This window comes from Pholcus phalangioides, unplaced genomic scaffold, assembly GCF_987345545.1.
Source record: "Pholcus phalangioides strain wild (caught in Gottingen) unplaced genomic scaffold, Ppha-v1.0 ptg000022l_1, whole genome shotgun sequence".
Taxonomy (NCBI): Eukaryota; Metazoa; Arthropoda; class Arachnida; order Araneae; family Pholcidae; genus Pholcus; species Pholcus phalangioides.
In genome coordinates, this window is record NW_028301615.1 from 616,794 (window position 1) to 642,307 (window position 25,514).

Consider the following 25,514-nt stretch of genomic DNA (forward strand, 5'->3'; position numbering starts at 1 on the left):
GTGAGAGGATAAGCCAGTGAGCGAATGCGTAAGTAAGCAAGTGAGTGATTGATCAAGTGAGTGATTGATCAAGTGAGTCGAAGGAGCAGATGAGCAAATTAGTGAGGGAATGAGCGAGTGAATTATATAGGGAGTTAGTGACTGAGCAAGAGAGAATGAGTAGATGAAAAGATGCAAGTGAGTGAACAGGTGAGAGCAAATGAGTGAGTGATTGCGCAGGTAAGCAAATGAGTGAATGAGTGAGTATGTGAACAAGCGAGTGAGCAGGTGAGCGAGTCACTCATGCGGTCACTCACTTGCTCATTCATACGGTTATAAACTTCGGTTGACTATGGTTTAAATACGGCTTTTAATACTCACTCATTCACTAGCTTATTCGCTAAATCATTCAACTCATTCGTCACACACTCGCTGACACTTAGCTGCTCAATCATTTGGTCACTCACTTACTGGTGACGACTGTTGTCGGGGAAATTTCCCAACCGTGATTTTCGATTTTCCGTCGGTGAATTTTCTGGCCATCTTACGTATGGGCCCGGATACATGCGGGGCCTCCATGATAATGAGATCTGATATTATGATTTAAAGAACATATATCTTTTAAGTAATTTAAGTTAGTGGTCTTGTATTGCCAGTCTGGAAGGAGGAGGGGTTTCCAGATCTCATAATTTTTCCGGGGGGGGGGGGGGGCACGCTGCGGTTGAGACGGTTGACCCCCGCCCTTCGGGGAGCGGGTCCTCATGACCATAGAGGAGCTACATAATGACAACATGGTGCTTTCCTGTGTGTGTGTGTGTGTGTGTGTGCGCGCGAGCGCTTCATGCTTCAAGTAACTGTATCCTTTTGTTAATTTCATCATAACACGCGTTATGTCCTCCTGATAACGAGATAGTCATTTGATCACCCATATACTGAATACAGGACCCGTTTAAAGGTCTTTTTGAGCCAAGGCCTGTTTCTCGCATAGGCAAATGAGGCACTTACCCAGGGCCCATAAATGTTCGGAGCACATTCGGATGCCGAAATCTTCTTTGGATATTACTTTTTACAAAAATATCAGCAGATATTTTCAATTTTCGATCGTCTTGGGGTGGGGGGGGGGGGTGTGGGGAACACGGGCCTCCCATTCCCCCTCCCCCGTTCTACCCTAGCGTACGCCTCTGCCTCATAGCATGCTATATATAAAAGACCTTGAAAAGTCGTGTTTGCCTAAGGCCCAAATTTAAGAGGAACAGGTCCTGTTTAGAGCTATTTCATATAGATTTTCCTAGTAAATTTATAGTGTAAAAAAAGAAAAAGAAATGACGTTTTGCAAACACGGCCCGGTTTGATTGATCTCAGGACCCGCTACCGTATCCCGGGCCCAGTGGTTGAGAAACAGTGTCATAGAATGTGCTCCTGATATGGCCATCCGTGGGCCATATCAAACAAATTCCTTCGATTTTTATGAATTTTTAAACGTTAAGACACACAGTTTAGGATACAAACGTAAAAAATATTGCACCATGGCGGTGGGGGAAAGGGGGGGGGCAGGAAAATGTGATCCGGTTTTTCGGATGTGATCATGTAGAGAGATGTAGATTTTCGACGAGAGCGATCATGTAGATAGACATTTCAAATTAGAGATCTGTAGCACGTGAGCCCCAATGCTCCCGGGCTACATTTTCCTGACGCCCCCTTTCCCCCACCGCCATGGTTAAATTTTTTTTACGTTTGTATCCCAAACCGTGTCTCTATGTTTAAAAATTCATAAAAATCGAAGGAATTTGTTTGATATGGCCCACGGATGGCCATATCAGGAGCACATTCTATGACACTGTTTCTGAATCACTGGACCCGGGATCCGGTACCGGGTCCTGAGATCAATCAAACCGGACCGTGAATTCATCACTTTTAATTTCCCCCCCCCCCATTTATTTCCCGTTAGTCGAGTTTATGACCGGGCCTTCCACTCAAAAAATGTAATCCTACTGGGCCGCGGGCTTCCAAAGGTTGCGAATCAGTGCTTTAGGAGATCCTTTCACCGGATGCTGATGTCATCCAGCGGATTTTTTTGTTAGCTAACTCGCAATCGGGGGGTGGCCATATCAGGAACATGGCCATAACAGGGGCACCCACCTTAGTTCAAATTTTTGTTGACAGAGGACACTGCACGAAATAAAATCACTGGGAATGTGCAAATCCGAATCCTATAAAATGCAAGCCGTACGATTAACAAATATTAAGTGAAAAGTGAATTTTTATCACTCATTTCTCAATTTTCTTGTTACTCCGTCAGACCAGACACGACTAAGGCTCTGTCCCTCCCGGGATATAAGCCTTTGGATAAGGTTGGATCGTGCTGGGGAGAGGAATTTTCTTGTTACTGGCACTTACATAAGATTTTTATTGGGATGTTGAAAAGCACTGTTGGTGAAGTTGTTTGACCTCAATCGGATACAGAAGAGATTGAAGAAACGTTCAGGTCCAATCACGCTTGATTTGCTTCCGTGCAGCGCGCGCGTCTTCTATCGATCGAAATTTGAACTTACCAAAAACTCCTCCCTTCGTGAGAATACCTTTTCCACAAATTACATTCAGAGATATACCTATTCCTTCAATTTTTATGAATTTTCAAACTATTTATGAATTTATGGGACACTCTACACATAATCATATCAGGGCCTGTTCTACACACAAGCAAACGTGCCACGTGTTCAGGGCCCGAAATTGGTTGCCTTTTATATATTTTTTAGGCACAGCCCACATGCACTCTTTCCCCTTCTTGCGCCTCTGCCTCAAAAAAGACTACAACATACAAGAAGCTCCAAAAATTCATTTTTACCCGGGGGCCCAAACTTATAAGGAACAGGTTAGCACTGCTTAACCGTACATGCACCTCTTTCACATTCCTCCGAGGAATTTCTAACTAATCGGTACATGCCGGAATACGTTTTATGAAAGCGTGTTCTCTATAGGCCCTGCATGGCGTATAGATGCTACGTATATTGAAATACTTTCATATATACAAAGACAATTTCAATGTAATATTTTTATTATTACCGTAGGAACTAAATGCCGACTCAAACACATGAAATAGCACCGGTGAACATGAACACGAACACACACATGCACACACTAAAGCACAGTATAAGTCACAAGAAAAACATGTCAATCATAATGTTAGGAAAAAAAGGTCCCTAATCAACAGCAACCTGCGCATTGCTGGGGGGGGGGGGAGAACACTTGATTAAACAGCAAGCAACCGCCTTCAAGTTGACAAGATGGAAGCGTTTCTCAGCAGCCGATTCGCGAGAGAAGCCTTCAGTCGCCTGATGGACCTGACTAACTTGCCCCTCTTCCTCTCCAAGGAATCGCACTTCCTTTTGAGTTTCTTCATGTTCCTCCTGGCCATCTTCAGGGCGTCTTGGGTCTTGAGCAGGACGAAAGACTCCCCGATCCTGTAGTAGACGGCCTTGTCGTTCCTTGACGCTATGGTCGAGTTGACGAACAGGGGATGACCCGGTTTCCCGTATTCGGACAGCTCCTTCCTCAGGTCTTTGATCTGACGTTCGATCTCTTCCAGGACCGTCGATTTCCAAGCCAGGCGGGCGATGTTGCGAAGGTCCTTCAGCGAGACCCGTGTTTCGCTGGTCGCTCCTAGGTCCATGGCAGCCACAGAATATTAATAATTAGCAGTCGAATAATTGATGGTCTCGAGATTGCGAGTTCTCAAAGTATGTCTGACTAGATTTCCGAATTTTTTTTTTGTCCCGGGTATCGGAAAAGTCGATGGTTGAAAGAATAAGGGTAAGTCTATACAACGGATATCACCTTCAATCTGACAAGTTTGCCCGATAGAAAATGACATTCCTTCTTACTCGAATTATACCGATGCTGTGTCAACGACATGCTTGTGACCTCTTCTTGTGACGTGCAAATCGTGGTCATTTTTCGCTGCTAGGGCCAATTTTATTCACTGCTAACTACTAAGAGCAACGGTGTTCAACTTTTAGGACAGCGCGGGCTCTTAAGTGATCTGATCATTTTTGTCGTACCACGGTAATTTTCTGCACACGAGGGGTAATAAAATCGGGACCTACAATTTATTACCGATTCCGAACGGCAGCATTGTTTTTTATATTCACCGAGAGGTTGGTGCGCTCGCTAACCCCTCGATGGGGGACTCCCTGCGGTAGCAATTTTTTGCTGCGGTCAAGTCGACATTTGTTGTTGTACCCCTGTGTCAGGAAAGTTTTCTGACAAGGACGAACCGGGTATCGAACTCGCGACACCTCTAAACAGGCTTTGGTGCTTCAGGCGAGTATCTTATCGACCGCCGGGCTACCGCGCCCAGTGATCTGTAAATGTGTTGCAGGCCCTGGAGCTATGCTGTAGATTCCTTAAGTAACATGGCGTGCACCGCGGGCCTCTTAATTGCTCTGGAACTGTGTCGCGGGTCATTTGATTTATCTGTGAATAAACCGCAGTTCAATTATGTGACTTGAGAATGTGCTGCGGGCCACTAAAGAGATGTGAAATATAACGGTGGTTCACTTCAGTGATCTGTAAATGTGCCACGGGATGCTTATGTTGTCTGGAACTGCGTCACGTGTCACTCAAGCTGTTTCTGAATATACCGTGATCCGAAAATATGCTGCGGATAGCTTAAGTGATGTGTGGCTGCCGCGAGTCCCTTAAGTGATCTGGGAATGTCCCGCTTAACACATAAGTGATCAGCAAATGCGCCACTTAACCCATGTTTACAAAATTAGGTTTGAGGTAGCGGGTCACTTCAGATGATTTCAAGAGTGACATTCGGCCCGCAGACCCCTGAGTCTGGCATGCATGGTTTAGAAGTAGGGTTCCCAAACTTTTCCCCGTTCATGGCGCACTTCCTTGTTCAATCACAAGATACTTCAATAGCGCTCTAAATGACTGCGGCATACCAGTTTGCAATAACAGTCTAGTCACGCCACAAGATCGTGAACATTTATGGTGCGAAAGAGCACAGTTGAATATTTTCCCCTCTTTAATATTTTTTCTTTAATTCATTGAAGTTGCTCTTTCTTCCCCCCCCCCCTCTTTATAATGTACAGGGCGTCCATAATTGAAAGACCCTATTTTAAAGTATCCTACAAGCAAAACCAGTCATCAGAAAATTCTGAAATTTTGTGGAGGATTTCATGAAGTGATGGGAATTTTTTTCATTGGGGAAAAAATTAGTTGCACATGTCGCCACCAGAGGGCGATTATTAAGAAACGACACATTTAGGCAAACGTTTACAATTTACGATTGTTACTGCAACAAAGCATGTTCCACATAATGACCATCATTTTCAGATATCATGTGAAATCGCAAGATGGCATAAAAGACCGAAGTGTGTGAGGGGAAATGTTCAGCACGTGGCGTGAAATGTTGCCTTTTAGGTCAGGTAAAGTTTTTGGATTGTCACGACTTACCAGGTGTTTCAAATGCTTCCAAAGCCAAAAATCGCATGGGTTAAGATCCGGGGATCGGGGAGGCAATAGATTAGGGAAGTGCCGGCTGTTGACACGTTCTTCTGTAAAATGTGTTTTAAGAACATTCTTAACACACACTGCAATGTGTGGAGGAGCTCCGTCTCTTGCATAAAGATTATGTCTGCAAGGCAGTGACGTGCTTGCAGAGCCGGAACGATTTCGTTCTGTAACAGCAATGCATATCGCTTCCCGGTGATCGAATATGTCACCGGACCTGTAGAACGTAACTCCTCGTAGAAGTAGGGACCGAGAATAAGTGATGTAGTGAATCCATACCATACCGTCATTTTTGGTGAATGCAACGGAACCTCTGAGATAGCGTGCGGATTTTCTGGTTCCCGAATTCGGCAGTTGTGAGTATTGACTGTACCATCCAAGTGAAAATGCCAGAGGATATTGTCCAGAGGATATTCCAAGGCCATTCTGAATCCACCTCACCACGAGCTAGAAACTGCAGTGAGAACCGGAGTCGAGCCTCAGAATCATGTGGAAGCAACCGCTGCACAAGTGAAAGTTTGTACGGATAATATTCCGCATAATGTCATGGACAGTTTAACGTGGCCTATCCAACCCCTGTACTACACGCCTGACACAAGTGCTACAACGAGAATTTGAAGCTCTGTCCTCTTCCACCTGAAGCGAAACCTCATGTACTGCGTCTATAGAAACGGAATGTTTTCTTCCTCTTCTAGGACGAACAGCCAACGATTTCAAATTTCCTTAACATACTCCGAAGTTTCTTAACATTCGTTGGACCTTTTCGAATCTTCTTCCAAGTCCGATATTTCCGTAGAGCAGTTACTGCGGAATCACTGTTTTGGTAAAACAATTTGACCGAGAAAGCGCGATCTCGTAAACTTATCGCCATTGTGAGCAGCAAACACATAGAGAAACAAGATCTCCGCGAATGTTTCTAGGTTTCATAACAGCTGCTGCGTGACATCACATAAATTTACATGTTTATTACAGGTAATCAAAGTGAAACGCTCTCTGTTGGTGGCATGTGAAATTAATTTTTTTCCCCTGAAACAAATTCCCATCACTTCACGAAGTCCTCCCCAAACTTTCACACTTTTCTGATGAATGGTTTCGCCTGTAGGCTACTTTAAAAAATAGGGTCTTTTAATTATAGACATCTCTTTATATTTCTGTTATATACATGTAAGAGCGAAAGAGAACACGTAGGGGTGAGGGTGAAAAGAGGACTCTGAAAAACTGTTTTATCTATATTATCTACTATACTTTTTCCTTTTATATGTATATTTTTTCTTTCCTCTTCTTCTTTACGTTTGGTTAGGTTAGGCCGAAGTTACGATATTTATCACTTACTCGTTAAATAGAGATAATCCAGATTTCTTGCCAAAACCTTGTACGTTAAGTGGTTGATAAACGTTAAATTTTCATGTTTGTGTATTAAAGTAAGGCACCCATGATTAGTATACAGGATGTCCCATGAATTCTTGAATAGTCAAAAAATTCATAAAAATTAGAGGGACTGGCGTATTTGAATGCTGTTTGCAAAAACGTAGTTCTAAGGGGGATATTTTTTGTACGGAGAAAAAAATAATTAGATCAAATTTTTGCGATAGAGATCCTGGGAAACCAGTCCGGCAGTAGTGATTGGACCTGAACTTTCCTTCAGTTTCTTCTGTGTAACGAAACGTTCGTTAAGCTTCAGCCGGTGATCCGTGTCTGAGCTAAAGCAACTTCATCAATAGTGCTTTATCCGACATCACAATGAAAAAGTTATGTTAAGAATGTTAAGAAGTTATATGTTACCCTATGATTTCCATCATTTCCGTTGATGGACGTGTCGGAGTTCTTGTACGGGAGGTTTTCTTTTGTGTGGTGTGGTTTTATTCAAACCTCTTTATTCGTTTTTTGGAATTTCTTTTATTCACTAGATTCTTGGATTGAAGAATAAACGAGTGCTTGACGAAACTCCCATCCGAGCATGGGCGGAGATACGGGGGAGGGCAAGGTGGAGTCGACTGATCTAATATATATATATGTATATATGAATTGACATCATCATCATCATCATGCCCCCCCCCCCCCCAGCAATAATGAACGTGCCTTCCCAGACTTCCAAGTCTATTTCCGCCTATGCATCCGAGCACAGCAGGGGGGACCCATGGCCTCCGCATCTTGCAGTAGGGACCCAAGGCTGGAAGTTTCAGCGGGGCCCCAGGTCAGGGTGTTAACGGGCCTATCTATTATGCATTTTTAGTGCAAAAAAAAAAAGAAAAAAAAAAAGAGTGAATTTTCTCGGGCCTTCGGGCTGGAGCCCTGTCAGATCATTCTTCCGTTGTGAGAGCCACACGAGGACCTCATTGTTTAGGGGCTTAAGATCTAGTGATTGAATCAATATGAAAAATCATAAATCTCAATGATTTATGACAATAAATATTTGTTATTGGAGGTGGTGCCTAAGCCCTCTTTCAGTTTGCTCTTTTTGAGACGGCAGAGGGAACATTATTATTATTATTTTGAATAAATATTAAAATATTTGTTTGAGTTACGTAGAACAGCTTTATCATCAAGGGTTCCATGCGAAACTTCGCGTTGGAAACCCCTGCCTTAGAGAAGTCTTCGCAATCACACTTACGTTCAGGAGTTCAATAACCCCCATCGCTATAAGCCAAAACAACAGAGAAGCATTCAAGATGGCGCTTGTTGAGCCAGCGAACGTGGATAGCATTCATTGTGGCGAATTTCGCACGATTTCCGTTCATTCGTAGTGACGAAAAATTGTACGTGTGTCTGTAAATAGGGAAGGTTTCGATTTGTGGCAAAGGATGTTTCATTTTATGGTCTGTTTTGCTTGGAGACTCTATGACATTGGAGACATTTTTCTGGGCGACACACTTTGAAGACGTTAGAAACGGATATTACAGCAAATGACATTTCTCTACTCTCCTCTTCCCCGCTGCTTCAATCCACGAGAAATGTGATAGGTATCATTTGGAGTCACGCAATGCAATTATGGTTGAGCAGACATAGACGAGGAGGATTGTGTCGATACTAACATTTTTCATGCGGAGGACAGACACAATGATGAATAGAGGAAATATTTCGTGTGACATACTTCAGATTTTTACAAAAATCAGAGTACGTGCATAGCATTGAACACTTCACTGTGGCAACCGCATCAACTATTCAAATGCCAATTGCACAACAGTGACTTATTCCACATTGCTTATGAACCAGTGTTTTTCAATTATTACCGACCAGAGGACCTCTTAGACCCATGTTTCTCAACACCCCCCCCCCCTTTCAGTCCCCTTTGAACCATATTTTCTCCTCGTCTTTATCCAGGGCCCACTCGTCCAAGAGCAAGACATTTTCTACTTATTGAATTGAATTTAGTCAAAACTAAATTTATAATGAGCAAAAAAATTGTCAAATGCGATCGAACTTTGGAACCCGTAGCCCAGATACAGAGCGAGAATTCGGGGGAAGGGGGTGGCATCACCAAATTCAGGACCTGAAATGTATGGGGAAAAACATGTCTGAGTAAAATACTAGACTATCTAACGAATCTGTACAGTAAATCGCTTCTCCCGACCCCACGTGTCTGGTCATTGCGTCAATAATAGCATAAATCGATCCTATCAGCATGGCTCGTGCGAGAAAAAAAGAGCGGGGGGACTTACCTAAATATCAATTTAGTTATTTAAAATTTTTTGTACACGTATAAACCAACTAGAAAATCAATATAAAAGAGGGATTCGGCGTGAACCGTTATTCAGATTCACCAGTATCGTTGTACATTTGACAAATCAACATTACAATAAGTATGAGGGTCCAAGAACTTCTTGAGGGCCTCTGATTTCACATACTTCAAGAAACAAAAGCCGTATTCTCTAAAATGCCAAACATAATTACAGAAGCAGCAGAAATTTGGAAGAACGTGGTAATGAAAGAAATTATCGCATATAACTTTTGAAAAAAAGTAATTTCAAAAATGAAGAAAACAATATCTCGGGAATCAAAGAAAGAAACAATTTTAGAATAAATGGAGGAATCAAAAGAAAGTTTCAGAAGAAATGAAAGAACAATTCCAGAACTACCGAATAAAATAAGTTCAGAATAATTTTGAAGTGATTCGGAAACAATTAAAAGGATTAATTAATCAAAAACAATTTCAGAATTGATCAAAATTAAAATTAATGAAAGAAACAAGTTCAGAATAAATAAAAGTTTTCAGTTATTTGTCGCACCCCTCCGCCCAGTTCAACTCAGGGCCCCCGTTTACTCTTCTGTTAAAACGTCAGGTTGAATTAGATTACGCTACTAGAAAGAAAATATATATACACGCCTGTCTTTCGTACTACAAAGTACGAAATGGATGAAGTTCAGAAAGAAAATTCACATGCCTCTGTCGGAAAATCGAACCACCAACCTCTCACAATCGGAGAGTTGTTTTTGCCTAAATCAATAAAGACACTCTTTCATAATTTCATGAAGAACAGCGAATGTTATTTTGAGTATGAAAATTAAAGTTAGGTCATCTTCTTCGCCAGATCGGCAGGAACGAATAGCAATAATTCGAGATGTGAACAAAACAAATGTCTTCAGAGAAAATTGTGAATATGATTTGGATCTCTCTCTCAATGTTTTTAATGAGTTAAGAAGCAAATACGGGGTAAAGACATATTCTCAGCCGAATCTGGCCCAAAACACATGTTAATCGCGAAAGTTCCTATTTGTCTGAGGAAATATATTGTCACAATTTTATGTAAAAGAAAAACTTGTGCTTTTTCCTCTCCCACTTTTTTGATTCAATTAACCCACGAGTGTTTCAGGTTCGGTACAAACCCAGGATGAAAGAGATTTCATCAATGGGATAAGTCTGGTGGCGAAGTTCTGGCGTTCGCCCCTTAAACAACGCTTACTAATACAACTAAACCATAGATGCACCTCGTCCATATTCCTCTGCGGAACGTCTAATGATTTGGCACATTAAAATTCAAAGTTTTCGGGTCTTTTGGTCGACGCGATGTAAAGTCTTTGTCTTTCGACGTTTCGTTCTCACGAGTGGCGAACAATTTCAAGAATTAAATTAAAATTACGAAACGGCGGGGAAAAAAATGCTACTACTTACGACTTCTCTCTACTTTAGTCGCACTACTTCGTCGGGATTGGTCCAACGGACCAATAAACCCGAAAATTTTGTTGAATTTTAATTTATATGATGGCCACGAAAGCCTTGTTTGCTTCATAGATTCGGTACATGTTGGAATATGCGTGTACGTATTGTAAACTTAACGCGAAGTTTGTTTCTGTATAATGCTTGTTATGGGTAGAGAGTGTTGCCATTTGCCATCAATTTTTCTAATTATGAGTGAAATGCAATGATTGAATAATTGTATCGTTGTGGGCATGCTGCTCTCTGTGGAGAGACTTTTTAACGAGGAGATCGGATCGCATTCGCACCTCACTGTGTTCAGCCGGCCACCACTGTTTGGGAATAAAGCTTACTTCATGAAAAAGTATACGGCATTTTGAGAAGGGAGGTTTACTGATTTTTGTTGTACGGTTTAAAGCAGTGATTCCCAACGCGGGCGTTAACTCTCCCGTGGGGGCGATGGAATGTAATGTTCCAGGGGTCGGCAGAAGCTACGAGTATAACATAGGATCCTACGGGTTAGATTGCGTTGGGGGGCGATGGGAGAAAAAAGTTTCCCAAGCAGGGGCGATGGGACAAAAAAGGTTGGGAAACTACGGTTTAAAGGGTTAGTTTTGGTATTTTGCACCTGGCCTCATAGTTTTTTCCAGCCACTCTACTGTGTTTCCATAATTTAAATTGAGAAAGGAAAATTGGATGACTTTTTTTTAACTCATGAAAAAATTGTAGAATAATTTTTAACAGGGGCGTAGCCAGAAATTTCGTTCGGGAGACCACTTTCATTTCGGGGGGGGGGGGACCAAAGTGATAGAACAATAGATTTATCCATCTTTTCCCTTTTTTCGGTCATTTTCTCACATTTCGGGAGGGGGGAACCGGACCCCCAAGTTGCCCTTGCTACGCCCTTGATTTTTAACACACATTAACTGTTCTTTTAAATTTCCCAAACTGCTTCGAGCAAAAAACCATGAAGCTTAGCATGGCTATGTTACACCACCTTATTAACGGATTAAAATTGAATATGAAGCTACGTAAAAATTTCTCCTAAATTCGTAGGTATTTCGAACGCCACAAAAATTTGTACGAATTCCATAATTGAAAAAAACTCCAAAAATTTACAAAAAAAACAAAAACAAACCACCATTTTTCTGATGCTTTCTCAGATAATAAAAACGCAAATACACGTAGATGTGTGCATTTCCATTTCAAAAATCAAGTGTAAACAAGTATTTAAATGAAAATTAAGTTAAAGAGTGATTAGATTATATGGAGCCCAATACGAATCAGAAACTCACCAACTGTTGCTTCCTCTATATAAAAAGTTTGGAGCTTGATTCCCTCTCTCTCTCAGCGGAGTTAGTTGTGAGATGGCGCGAAGTTATTACAGTTTGAAACTGTTCCGCGGTCAGTTTTTTTCTTTCGCCCACCGGGCACCAAACGCTAGCGCCCCACGAAAGCTTGTTGACACGCCGTGTTGTCCATGGTAACAGAGAAGACATATGCTTCGCACGCGGCCCACCTTCTTCTACCCCTTTGCCACCTTAGGGTGCGATTTAACTAAGGGTCCCCCCCCCCTCTTTTTCTTCACCGCTCTCTGACTGCGTCATTTCCATATATCGTCATTGTTACATGAAAATATTGAAAGTGCCGTACCAATACAAATATTTGGAGACTCCTCTTTTTTTTTCCCCCACGCGATTTTTGTGGGAAAACGTCAATTCTATACACCGATGTCAATAACCACATTATGTGGCGTTCGGATTTCTTATCACTCGACGTTAGCAATTCATATTAATATATGATGGTAATGAACATATATAATAGGAGATCTTTCATTTCCGGAACCTTGGGGGTCCCCAGATATTGGAGCGTTTTAGCTTTATTCCCCCGATCGTATCGATAAAGTAATAAGATATCGATTGTTGTGGTCATATCCCGATCATCATTTCGTTTCCGAGGTTATTGACATTTCATTCGGTTATACATAATGTTACGCGATATCGGCTTTTGATTTAAATAGCCATTGTAAAGATTTGAGTATGGGAGGGGGGAGGTATAATGTTGTGCCAAAATTAGAAACTTTAGATGAGTGTTCCCAAAGTGGGCAATATCGCCCCCCTGGAAGGTAATGAAATAGTTCGTGGGCGGCAGTGGTAGAACCTACGAGCCGCTGTGGTGGTCGAGCGGTCATAGTGACAGGCTCGTTCTGAAAAATATTCTGAAGAAGTTGGTGATGGAACAAAAAGGTTTGGGAAACTGCTTTAGATTATAGTTTCCCAGCCTTTTTTTTCCCCCATCGTCCCCTTCTTGAGAAATTTTTTTCTCATATCGCTCCCCAACGCAATCGAACCCGTAGGATCCTATGTTATACACGTAGCTTGTACCGTCTTCCTGGAACATTCCATCGCCCCCCGCCAAGGGCAGGAATGTCTTAAGAGCATCACGGGCCCCCTGGGCCAAGTGATTTTTCTGAGGCCCCACCTGATTAATTATAGAAAATTTCAACCAGATCTAATTTTTGTGGGGCCCCTCTTCTCTTGAGCCCCCCGGGCCGTGCCCGGGTGGGCCCATGCGTTAAGACGGCCGTCAGGGCACTGCCAAGGGGTCCACTACGGCCCGCGAAAAATGTTTCGGTAAAAAGTACAATATGATACATATTTCTACCGATGACGATATTTACTCTGTATATGGATACGCGAAATCGGGAATCCATTCGTGGAAAATAAGGGACATCAACAAAAAAGTTTTCAAAGGCAAATAAAATGGCGCAATTGAAAAGGTGGTTTAAATGTGATTCAATGAAAAAGAAAAACAATTTAATTTGACAAATACATGAGGTAGTGAGATGAATATTTATGTGACTGTAATTGTTATCATAATCATAGTCACAATTATCATGATATAATTTTTTGTTGTGAAAACAATAGTCCTTTATTTCCGTAGAAAAAAAAAGATTTTCCACTAAGTTTCGTTCAAAACACGAGAAATAAACGGGACATTTTTATGAAAAAAGTCGGGACAGCGAAAGTTACGGGAATTTCAGCCAATTTGCTCCTGCGAGCGGTAGCAATATCGTATATCTGGCCCATCATCTATCGTAATATGCGATTCTGAGCTGCTCATAATTACCGGTTTTTATAGGACGCGTAATCGGCCATTAAAATAACCCGCGCTGTGCTCTATAACCACCACCTCAAAACCGGTTTTTTTCGGGCGTGGATTCGGCTTAAAAAATTGTACACTGTTGCAGTATAGTATCAGAAAAATGGAGAAACAGATGCAAAAAGATCAACATCTCGGACTCGGATGATAATCTACTTCGGGCCCCTGCAGCCTGCGATGCATAATATCTAATATTTTTTTGAAAATTATAAATATAGTAAATTTGTAAACTATTACATATACCTGTAGGGGGAATAAAATATTCTCTATATAAAAAAAGCATTTTTCGGATTTTTTTTATCCGTGGTTGAAGTTGTATATAACCGAAGTCTACATATAAAAAAGTGTTTTCGGGCTTCAAAAGAGATTATGGTAGGTCAAGGATGCTCAACCTTTGGCAGAGTGCGGCCATTTCATCGGTTTGAAAACATGCCGCTGGTCACTCAAGTGATCTGAAAATGTGATCTGGAAAGGCCCCCCCCCCCTTTCGCTTGAGTGATCTGGAACTGTACCGCGGATAACTTAAGTGATGTGGACTTGCACTTCGGGCAGCTTAACTGCTCTGGAACTATGCAGGGGTCACTTAATCGAATTGTAATCGAACTGCGTCGCGGCTTACTCACGTGATCTGTAAATATGCCGCGGGTTATTTAAGTGACTTGTAAATGTGCTGCGAGCCATTCAAGTGATCCGGCAAGTCACTTAAGTGATCTGAAAGTGCCCCGCGAGCCGCTTTAGTGATCTGAAACTGTGTCGCGGGTTACTCTAGTGATCTGGAACGGTGCCGCGTGTCACTCAAATGATCTGCAAATATGCCGCGGGTCGCTTAAGTGATATAGAAATGTGCCACGGACCATTTAAGTGATGTACAACTGCACCGCAGGTCCTTTAAGTAATCCGGAACTGTGGCGCAGGAATCTTAAGTGATCTGGGAATGTTCTGCGGGTCACATAAGTGATCTGTAGTTGCCACTTCGTTTATTTTAACAAATTCAGATTTGAGGTCATGGACCCCATCGGATGAATCCTAGGGCCACATATGGCACGCGGGCTATGGGTTGAACATGTTTAGACTAGATGAAGAAAGATTAACATCCTGGACTTGGATGACAACCTTTTTCATTGAGATCCCCTGCAATTTATCACAGAGAGTATCGATTATTTTTTTGCAAAAAATTGTAAATTTGCTAAATTGGGATAATTAATCAATACATACCTGTACGGAGTGAAATATTATCTATCAGGAAAAAAGGAAAAAGAAACTCTCCGAAATTATTACTTCCACCACATTTTCGGCTCTTTTGCCCAAGGTTGCCGTTCTTTATATCCGAAATCTGTTGTAAAAGATGTTTTCTTGTGCGAGACGCTAACAAGTGACTCCAGAGAGAGACTGCCTTTGTTAAATTAGTTGCGCGTTGCATGCACCGAGCACTGGTAAGCATGCATGCATGCATGCGCCTATGATTTCATTTTCATTTGGCCTTGGCGGCGTACATACGGGCCTAACACGACTCTTTATTCTTTGTTGTTTTATTAACAGACGGTTCACGATTGAATAGCTTTTGAGACTAACCGTTCTAGCGAGTGATTGTCACTACAATGAATTTCTGAGCATTAAACCGCGCCTGACTAACATTTATACCGTTATTTTTTATTCAAATATAATTTTAAATCCATTATCGCCACCGGTACGTAATGAATGGGTGAGAAAAAATCATGCATACAAAAAGAACTGACCAGACCATGAACGTAGGTCGTGATAAGTTTCGGTATTCGAGTCCTTCAACATATTAGGACTAATTGGCAATATCAAATTAGTTTCATTTTTTAGACCAGGTGTTTTTACATATATTACTTGCAGAGGCTTTGCTTCCCTGAGCTTAAAAAACTTATAGATATATTAAGTTAAAAACACCCTATAATCGTGTAACCCTTTCAGATCTATTTGGAATTTTCAAGATGTTTTTGCATTTTTCATACTCAAAAAATGCATTTAAAACATAAATGTCATCAAATCTTTACTTTTACGAATTATTTATTTATTTATTTATGCAATATTGTTGGCCATTCAAGGCCTATAAAAGAGGACGCGGTAAGTTTTTAGTTTTTGTGGAGAAATAGTTAACTTCGCTCGAATTTTTTTCAGCCGAGATGATGTACAGGCATCTTCACATAGAAGTTTTTCTAAAATTTTATTACTAAATTTTATGTAATGAATCACTTTTCCCTGAAGACACTTTCTTAAAATTCTCTGAAAGTTCAACTTTAAGTGCTGCTCCTGATGAAGGCCTCCAAAGTTTAATCACCATATTTCTAACTCAAAACTTACACAATCGTTTAAGCCAGGGCTTAACTCCCTAAGGTAGAAAAACAAAATTCTGCAGTTAGAAAAAGCAACCCACACATTTGTTCATGCAGGTTCTGAAAGGGTTGATAAGATCTCAAAATCTCGTCGTTATATGAAAACATTTGGTGCTCACCTTGCCGGTAGTTATAATGGAATGGTCGCTATAAAGTGGGGTAATTATAACGAGCTTCGATTGTAATACGGTCTTAGACTAATTCTAGAGACTAATCTCTAGACTAATTCTAAAGATATGTCAAAAAAGTTCAATTTTTTTTTTAGTGGTATTTCGTTACGGAGCGCAGCTACAACAAAATAGAAATTAAAAGTATCTAAATAACAATATGTAGAAGTGTTATTTGCATATGCAGCAAAAACAAACGTGGGGATATTTTTTTCTAAATGAATATGTACTAAGAAATAGAAAATATGCATTTTTTTTTTGCATGGTGATTTTTTTAATGCATATTTTCTCATTTTTGGTATATATCGTTGCATAACACATTACATAAACACAAATAACCACGTTTTATTGCAGAATAACTCAAAAGAGAAAGTCTTGTCTTCGTTTTTGATGTATAGAAGTGTTGATGAAGAGACTTCAAATGGCCACAAGCTCGTGATTAGAGAAACGTTATTAAATCGATGTAGGCCTATATGAATGAAAAGAAAATAGAATTAGGTCAGAATGCACGCACACAACTCACACGTCAGAAGCGTACCTGCGCGAAAGAAAACAAAACAGGTTTCGGGTCTTGAAGCGTGGCCTTTTTTCTTGGGTCAGTTTTTAGGCCGCTTTTCCTACACACACACACACAACCAAACGGAGGATGACATATCATGCATAACGCCGTCACATAACATCAACAACGCGTACTCGTGCCACATCGACTTAATCACAGACGTTTCTTTGTCATGATGTAAATACAAAATTGTGGAATAGAAATTTCATTTATGTACATACACAAGATGTCGAAGGTCGGAATCTCAGCATTTTTCTGTTTGAATCTGTTCCTGTTTTGTGAAGGTAAATCGATCTATATTCAATTTGTATTTTCTCATGGCTTTTGGGGTTGTGAATGCGAAATCTCAGTTACAACGGCCCAGCCATTAACGAGTGTTGTTCGTGAAAAGCCCGAGCTAGGAAAAGTTCAAAATTTCATTAAGGTTTTTCTTAGAGAAGGGTTTTTTACTTATAGTTTTCTATATGGTTTACGCCGATAAGATGAAAGCTTACTTACTTACTAATCGAAAAACGACGACCCAGTCCATATTCCGAAGTAAGATGAAAGCTATCGACCCATTTTTAGAATAATAATTCAGTATATAACACAAGTCAGTGGTTCCCAAAGTGTACGTCGTGGCTTTTGAGAGAGTCCCCAACCTTGTCGAGTGCGTATTGAGTGTCATTTAAAGAGTTAACATTTGTCAATTCAAAATATTGTCCCGTATTGTCATTCGGAAATTGTTTTTGTTCAATGTATATGTATGTATACAAGTTATCTAGAATTTAAGTTCCTCCGTTGTCAGTTATCTATAACCCAGATGATTTCTCAACTTTGGCGCATCTGAAATCAGGCCGCTTGGACCCGCCTATGTATATACGCCCCTGTCTCTAAGTCGGTCCCGCAAGGGACAGAGCGGGGGCCATGTTTGGTGTTATGTATGTCTCTACGTCACTTTTTTGGTCACTCACTGAACTGGTCCCTTGCTCTTCACGTCGTTACTCTTTTGGTCAATCCTATATGCCAATACACCCTCTATATCATTCATTTGGTAAATAACAGGCGTACGCGGGGTTGATTGGAATGCCTGTGCCCCTCCTCCAACCGATCAAATATTACATAAATTTAGTATTTCGTTGAAAAAATGTAAATATCGAAAGAAAATACCCCATATCTGCCATGTTTACCAATTTCTGTTCTTTAAATGCTTTTTAAAGGGTGGTAACTCAAAATTTCTCGAGAAGAAAATTTTAGTGCCCCCTCCTAAGGTCGATCTTGCGTACGACCACTGGTCAATAACATGCTTCTCATGCTTGTAAATACAAATTAATACAAACTATCTCGGTCAGTTTAAATACAAACTATCTAGGTCACTCACACGGCGTAGTGTGCCCCCATTCGACTCGGGGTGGTGAATCGTGAATACCACGGCCATCTTGACAATATCGTGGTCGCTGAACAAACAATAAACTGGCTATCCTTCCCTTTATAAGTCTAATGCAATCGGTATTACTGTGATTGCTGTACAAGGTCTTGAAGTCCCCGATGCACCGTGATCGGTGAGCTTATGCATCAAGTCACTCCCCCCACGTGTGAGCACAGTTTACGGAAAATTCACTGCCTCGCAATTTATCTCGCTGGAAAAATTCACCGGTGGTCACCGGTGAGTGAATTACCGAGTGATTTCAGCAAGAGAATGGTATGTGAGTGAGTGAGTGACCAAATGGAATTTGCTAGCGGAAAAGCTATCGAGTGAGGGAGTCACTGTGTGAGTGATTGACCGTATAGGCGCTTAAGTGATTGGGTGAGTGACCGAATTAGTCGGTAACCGTATTAATGATCAACTGAGTGAGCGATTGACCAATTGAGTGAATAAGCGAGCAATTGAGTGACCGAGGGAAAAATCGATTGAGCGATTCAGTGACAATATGAGTGACTTTTTCACTCGCTCATTTGCTCATTCACTCCCTTGAGCACGCACACAAAAAAATCACTCTCTCTCATCTGCCCACTCACTAACTCTGACACACTTGATCAATCATTCACTTGTTCATTTACTCCCTCACTGTGTGGATGAATTTTCTTAGCGGGGAAATGTCGTGGCGATGAATTTTCAAATCAATAAATATTATTTTCGGCGAATTGAGAAGCATAGAATTGTTGTCGGGGCCTTTTCCGGATGTGGATTTTTGGCGATGAGTTTTCCACAAACGGATGTTCACAGAAAGTTACGACAACCATTTATGATACTAGAAGTGAACGAATGACAGTGAGAAACCTCAGATTCACGATGATCAGTATGCCATCAAAATTGTGCTCATGACCATGCATCAGTGTTGCCGCAATTCACATTCTGAGAAGACTGAAAAGCAAATTTTACAGGGTGTAATGTAAGTGTTAATGTGACATTTATCTCACCAACCGTTCGTCGTAGAGGTACGATTTTGGTATAAAAATGTTTAAAATGCATTAAAAATTACCCTGTATCAGTCTCAGCCACATCGTTGGGCATTTTGACTGTTGTGGCCTTGTATTTGTACTTTGAGAGTGAAAATACAGTGTGTGTCACAAAATAAAAAAAAAGTCTACATTTTTATACGGTCCTCTTGTCCTCAAACTTCCAATCCCAAATCCGATCATCTAATTTATCTCGTCGTTTCCCAGTCCCATCAGGCTGTCTGATAGGACTGAGCCTGATACAAATAGCCTTTCTGAGACGTTGTGCAGAAGAAAAACAAATTTGTACATGTGTGTGTGTAAAGCATGAGTGTGTGTTTGTGTAGAGTAAACAAGTTGTTGCCATATATCTCCTGAAACCAACAGAAAAAAATTCCAAGTTTCAACTTCAAAAATCGGAGAAAAGTTGGAAAAAGACGGAATAAATAGGGAAAAGAAGCGTTGTCTAAGTTTCTGCTGTTCTTTCCTAACTTTTCTGCGATTTTCGAACTGGAATATCTCAGCGGACATTGCAGTTAAGAAAAAAGGATTGTTTTTGCTGTTCTCAGAAGAGACAAGGCAACAACTTTTCAATTGGAAATTAGAGGACAGCGGGACCTATAAAAATTTATATTCATTTTTATTTTGTGACACACTGTATTTTCACTCTAAAAACTGGTACAGGGTAATTTCTGAATGCATTTTCTAAAGTGGAATCATATCTATACGACGAACGGCTCATGAGATAAAGGCCGCATTTCACCGATAAATAATTCATCGACAAAGTGAGGGAGCCAGTTAGTGATTGATCGAGTCACTTACTTACACGACTTAAAGACACCCTGCATAAAATTAAGTTGCCTAACCTGAGTTTTTCATTTGCGTATCTTCCAATTTTCGGGGTGGGTGTTATATTTTTTTTGTAGCAAACATTTCAAAAGAAGTAGAATTATTCTTGTGAACGGAATTTCTGTTTCAAAAGCGAATGGTCATCGATTCGTTACCGAGAAAAATAACAAACCAAAATAGATATATATACGTATTTTCCTTTGTTATTTCGTTCTTGACATTTCACGATAGGCACCAATCGAGTTGGTTGATCATGAAACACAGTTCACGCGTGTCATTGTGACACGCGATTCTTTTTTCCGACGCGCACACAAATATCGGTTGGTTCGGTGCACAAATCACCTATTTGATGATGATGAAGGCCGGACCTACATTATGTGTTGCCAAGATACACTTTAATTTCTTTGTTGACCGAACGAGGACGCACAGAACTCGTGATCTTGATCATCGATTGGCCTACTTATCACCAGTCAATGAATAATTCCTTAATGATAGTACGATTTTGACCAGCAAAACAGACATAAAGTGCTACACGGCCAGCCTTAGATGAGCGAGTCCCTAACTTACACGGCCACTCACTCGGTTACTCATTCTCTCACTCACGGGTAACGAACTGTTGTCGGTGATGTTTCAATCGGTGAACTGTTATCTTTAAATTGTCCATAATCCACAGTGGCTACATGCCAAACCGAACGTTGGACATTGCACTCTTAGACATTGATACCGACTATATAAATTTTAACATGGGAACAGAACGGAATTTAATTTATTTCGTCGTTTCCCAGTACTATCAGGCTGTCTGACGACATACAAATAGCCTTTCTGAGGCGTTGTGCAGAAGAAAAACAAATTTGTACATGTGTGTGTGTAAAGCATGAGTGTGTGTTTGTGTATAGTAAACAAAAATTCGAGTCCAACGCCATGTCCATAGTACAAATGCAGTATGCGCTCCGAAAAATCAAAATTGGTGGGGGGGGGGGGGAATTAAAATATCCAATATTTCAAAAACCGTTGGTAGATACAGTAGGATCACAATTCTTTCCTTCGCATGAAATAATTAAAACAAGTTGCAATTATAAATTTTAAAAAATAAAATTAAAAAAAGCATATATTTAATATATACACGAGAGCGGAAGAGCAAATGAATAAGAACGTTTCGTTCAAATACAGGAATAGTTACCGTAATTCGAAGTACCGAGCACTCTCTGTGCTCTGATCTCCTTCGTCATAGGCCCTCCATTTAATGGAGTATTTTATTTCAAAGATGGCAAACCATCTTGCTTATCAGCAAGCAGCCACGAGAAGTATGAGAAATACAAAAACTTGGCAGTAATTGTCAAATTTTCCCTTTAAAAAGAAAAATTCTACAGTTCTGACCAGAAACAAGATTGCCCAAGAAAACCGAAGGAAAGCTAAGCAAGAAGTACGAGAAAAAGCCATTATCAGGACGTTTTTTCCCCCTCCCCCATACTTTTCTTTATTCCTTTAATCCCTTATTCTCGTTCACTATTGCTTTCTTCTATTCAAATAGGTTCCTTAAAAGAAAAACTTTCGTCTCGCCCATAATTGGCGATTTGTGTTTTATTCCATGATGTATTACGTAAATATAATTGAAGCTTCTCACCTAACCAATTAAAAATCAACCCCCCCAATCCGCTATTCATTTTCATAGCACTTTACACTATCCTTATAAGAAACATTGACACAATAAGTACGTACTACGTATGCTAAATTATAAATAACAATTTTGCTGCTGTCACTCTCCGCCTTGAGCAGCTGAAGTAACACAACACTACAACTGAGACTGACTGCCCTTTATAGTTGCTAACTTTTGTGATACATTACATAAGTTTAATCAAGCTGGTACAAAAAATATTTTATGCACTTTTTCATTCTGCTTACATGTTGCAGAAGGACATAACAGTTGTTTGATTATAAATATATTCGAAAGAACATAAATTTTCGTGGATAGTTCTACACAATATGACAAATATAAGAAATGATTTTATTTGGCTATATATATATATATTAACCTAAATAACAATAACATTTTAACTAAATTTACTTTATGCATTAAAACTTATACAATAATTTGGTTTTTTTTTTTAAGATTTTGAACAATATCTGTTTTACATACATACATATATATAAAATGTAAAAATATATTTAATCTTACATTTTATAGAAACACAAGTAAAACTTCATAATAAAAGATATAGATGGCGCTACATTACAAAACTGAGAAGAACTTAAAATCAGCGAAATGAAATGACTGACCATATTTTCTCCAGAATAATACGGAAAATTGGGGTACCGAATATGAGAAAGCGCTAATTATTACCAACGGTGCGTTTAAGGAGAAAAAATTTGCTATTTATATCGCTGAAGCCACCGAAAAGTCATTAATCGTGGGGAATGAAGCACTACTGCAAATTGCAGTGGAATAAAATGAGTTCTATGAAAAAATAATTAAAACATGACACCTTTTTTTTACGTTAGATGTGTGAATATTCAGATTTATGGTTAAAATGATCGCAATATAATTACTGTACTTGTAAAATTTTTGGCTATAATTGGCAACTTCCCATACCTTTTGATATTTTTGTGGCTATAATTGGAAACTTTAAGTTGAATGATTAATGATCCATAATTGGCAAAACTTTGTGTCATTGACAATTTTTTTAGCTAACTAATGTTGGCAACTTCACGTGCCTTCGACAATGTTTTAGCTAACTAATGTTGGCAACTTTACATGCGTTCGACATTTCTTTTTGTCTGTATATGGCAATTTTACTTGCTTTTGACGATGTTTTTAGCGATAATTAAAAACTTTACTTAACTTTGACAATTATTTTTGCTATAATTGGAGTTTTTAGTTGCTTTAGATAATGTTTTTTGTCAAAAGTTTGCGATGTCTCCTCTATGAGGCTTTTTGAATAGACGTCATAATTATCATCAGCATCACTTATAAGGACAAACCACAAGATGATCCCCATGGAAATCAATGAGAAACTTGCCGCTTTTACCGTAGAAATGCGGAAATTTGGTGGGGTTTTCCGCCACATCAATAATTTTTGAAATTGAATTGAATTCTACAGTTTCGAAATATTGACAATTTTTAAAATTATTGATGTGAAAGAAAACCCCACCAAAAATTTCTGCATTTCTACAGTAAAAACGATAATTTAAACACTGATTTCTATGAAGATCAACCTTTTCCTGACCCTCAAAGCGATGCTGATGATGATTATGACGTCTATTCAAAACGCCTCATTACTGGGAGTATTGAAAATGTGGCAAACCATTATAAAGGCATAAACTACTTATATTATACATACACTAACAGGATTAGAGAAGTTACAAACCATTGTAAAGGCATATACACGTCTGAAACGCATTGCTAGGGAACCACGGTAACCAAAGTAAACGTTCGGAAAGTGATTGTTGAGGCTCAAAAACCATTGTTGCCCTACAGTTTTTGCCCATTCAGGGCATTCGCCCTGCTCTGGTGAAATTTTAAAGTAGCCCATCGTTCAAGTCGGGTCCCATTTGGTATATATGCAAAATTTGGTGACGATCGATCTAAAATTGTAGATTTGTATAGAGAACACACACACACAGAAAATCAATTTTATATATATAGATGAGCAGGTGTTGGGAAATTTGCCTGTTGTTGTTTCCGATTTTGTATTTTCCTGATACGTATTATTTTAAAATTTTTATTGGAAATATTTCTATGTCGAAACGTAGGAAGAGGACGAAGATGTTACACCTGCAGGTCCAGGGGTGAGCTGGGAGATTGCAAGGATCCTTTCATGTACAATGGTACGAACGTCGACGACACAAGGGGTGTTGAAGCCGCACCTTGTGCGTCAGGTTGGTGCGCCAAGATCGTCGAAGGTGGCAACGATGGTGAGTCATTACAGCATTCATGCTCGACCCGTGACCAGCGGGCCAATGAACTTTCAAATGTTAACTGACTTTTTGATCACTTCCATTTTCGTCATAGCATTTGAAATATTTTTGGAAGTTTGTTTCTCGTTGTGCTATATAGATGATGCTATTACATTCAGTTATTCTTTGTATAGATTTCGATACGGCCACAGAAAGGATGTGCGTGCAGAGACCTCCAGTGGACGGAGAAGAGAGATGCTCGGAGACCACCATCGACAGAAGGCCAGTCTACATGTGTTTTTGTCTCGGCGATCTCTGCAACGCAGCGCATCGTTCATCGACATCATCTTGGACTTACCTTATAACCGTGTTCACCTCTGTGATGTGGTACAAAACGTCGAGAGGAAGAATCTCTTGATCGCGAACTGTCGAAAATGTTTTTAGCCAGTAGGATTTAACATGTGTTGTTGAACCAAACTTAACATTGTGCAATAACCGTTAGTAGAAGGCTAACGTATCGTCCCCCCCCATGCCAGAAACACGAATGTGCAATGTCTTTGGGGGAAAAAAGGAACGTGGGAAATGACGTTTGAAAGTTCACTCTACCCATGTTACTCTTGGAAGTTATTTTGCTAAAATGTTTTTTAATGTAACATGCATTTCAATAGGGATACACATTCGTGTTTCAGGCGCAACTTAGATAGCTTAATAAGTTATTCAACCAGCTGTTACGGAAAAGGAGGGAAATTTGCACATGCTTTTGGCATGGGGGGGGGGGATGACATCATCTAAACTTGTAAGACAGCAATTAAAATTGACATTATATAAATAGAGGTTATCATATGTTGATTGAGACTGACATCTTTGTAGTTTAGCCTTATTTTACATACGTACACGGTCCCTGTCTATTGCCGCAGGTGCAATTTACTACCGTTTCACCTCGAGGTAGTTGTTAGGATCGGATTTTTGCCACGTTCTACGATGCGATGCTGACCCAATGGTTTAGGAACTTGGGTAATCAACTTAGAAAAAGAACTCTAAGATAGCGGATGAGCCAGCTTAGGGTTTGAGGAATTTCTAGATTCGGGTAGCACCACTATGCGGTCGTGAGGGCATCGCATCATGAGGATCCGGGTTCGAACCCTGTCGGAGGCATAATGATGGTTGGCTGAAGTTGGCTTTCTGTGGTTCCCAACTCCAAAGCGCGAATGCGAGCCGATCTATCCGTCACTCGAATTGTTAGAAACACATTCCCACTTCCGGCACAACTCATTCGTAGACACATCTATTTACATGACATGAAAATTCAGCCACTTTCCGTTTTTCCTAATGATATAGATAATAGCTGGCAGCACCAGTAGAACGCAAAACATGTGTAATTCCGGCAACAGAGGGTCACTCATACAACTCAGAAAACATATCCCATCATGCGCAAGTAATAGTAGCAGGGTATTCTGCTGCTATCTGGTATA

At 40.1% G+C, this 25,514-nt stretch overlaps 2 protein-coding genes across 4 annotated transcripts in view; one reads left to right on the plus strand and one right to left on the minus strand.

The window, feature by feature from the left end:
- Positions 1–25,514, minus strand: part of LOC149069296 (CD151 antigen-like) — a 78,282-nt gene that overhangs the window by 16,508 nt on the left and 36,260 nt on the right. The window contains exon 1 of one of the 3 annotated variants that reach the window (XM_089249660.1): positions 15,011–15,176. The exons of 1 other annotated variant lie outside the window; for it this stretch is intronic. The gene's annotated coding sequence lies outside the window, so the exon portion shown is untranslated. Of the gene's footprint in view, positions 1–11,928; positions 12,013–15,010; positions 15,177–25,514 lie in introns of those variants that run through there. One more of the 3 variants, XM_089249659.1, reaches the window with a different exon arrangement.
- LOC149069297 (UPAR/Ly6 domain-containing protein rtv-like) lies at positions 16,933–24,885 on the plus strand. The gene is made up of 3 exons (XM_089249966.1): positions 16,933–17,165; positions 23,899–24,060; positions 24,237–24,885. The coding sequence occupies exons 1-3, from the start codon at positions 17,093–17,095 to the stop codon at positions 24,458–24,460; spliced, it is 459 nt and encodes a 152-aa protein (XP_089106092.1). The 5' UTR covers positions 16,933–17,092; the 3' UTR covers positions 24,461–24,885.

Bases quoted from the DNA above. Each gene is read 5' to 3' on its own strand.
- LOC149069297 (XM_089249966.1), top strand. From the start codon at position 17,093: ATGTACATACACAAGATGTCGAAGGTCGGAATCTCAGCATTTTTCTGT. The intron at 17,166-23,898 runs GTAAATCGATCT...GTCGAAACGTAG, and splicing joins TCTGTTCCTGTTTTGTGAAG to GAAGAGGACGAAGATGTTAC. The intron at 24,061-24,236 runs GTGAGTCATTAC...TTCTTTGTATAG, and splicing joins CGTCGAAGGTGGCAACGATG to ATTTCGATACGGCCACAGAA.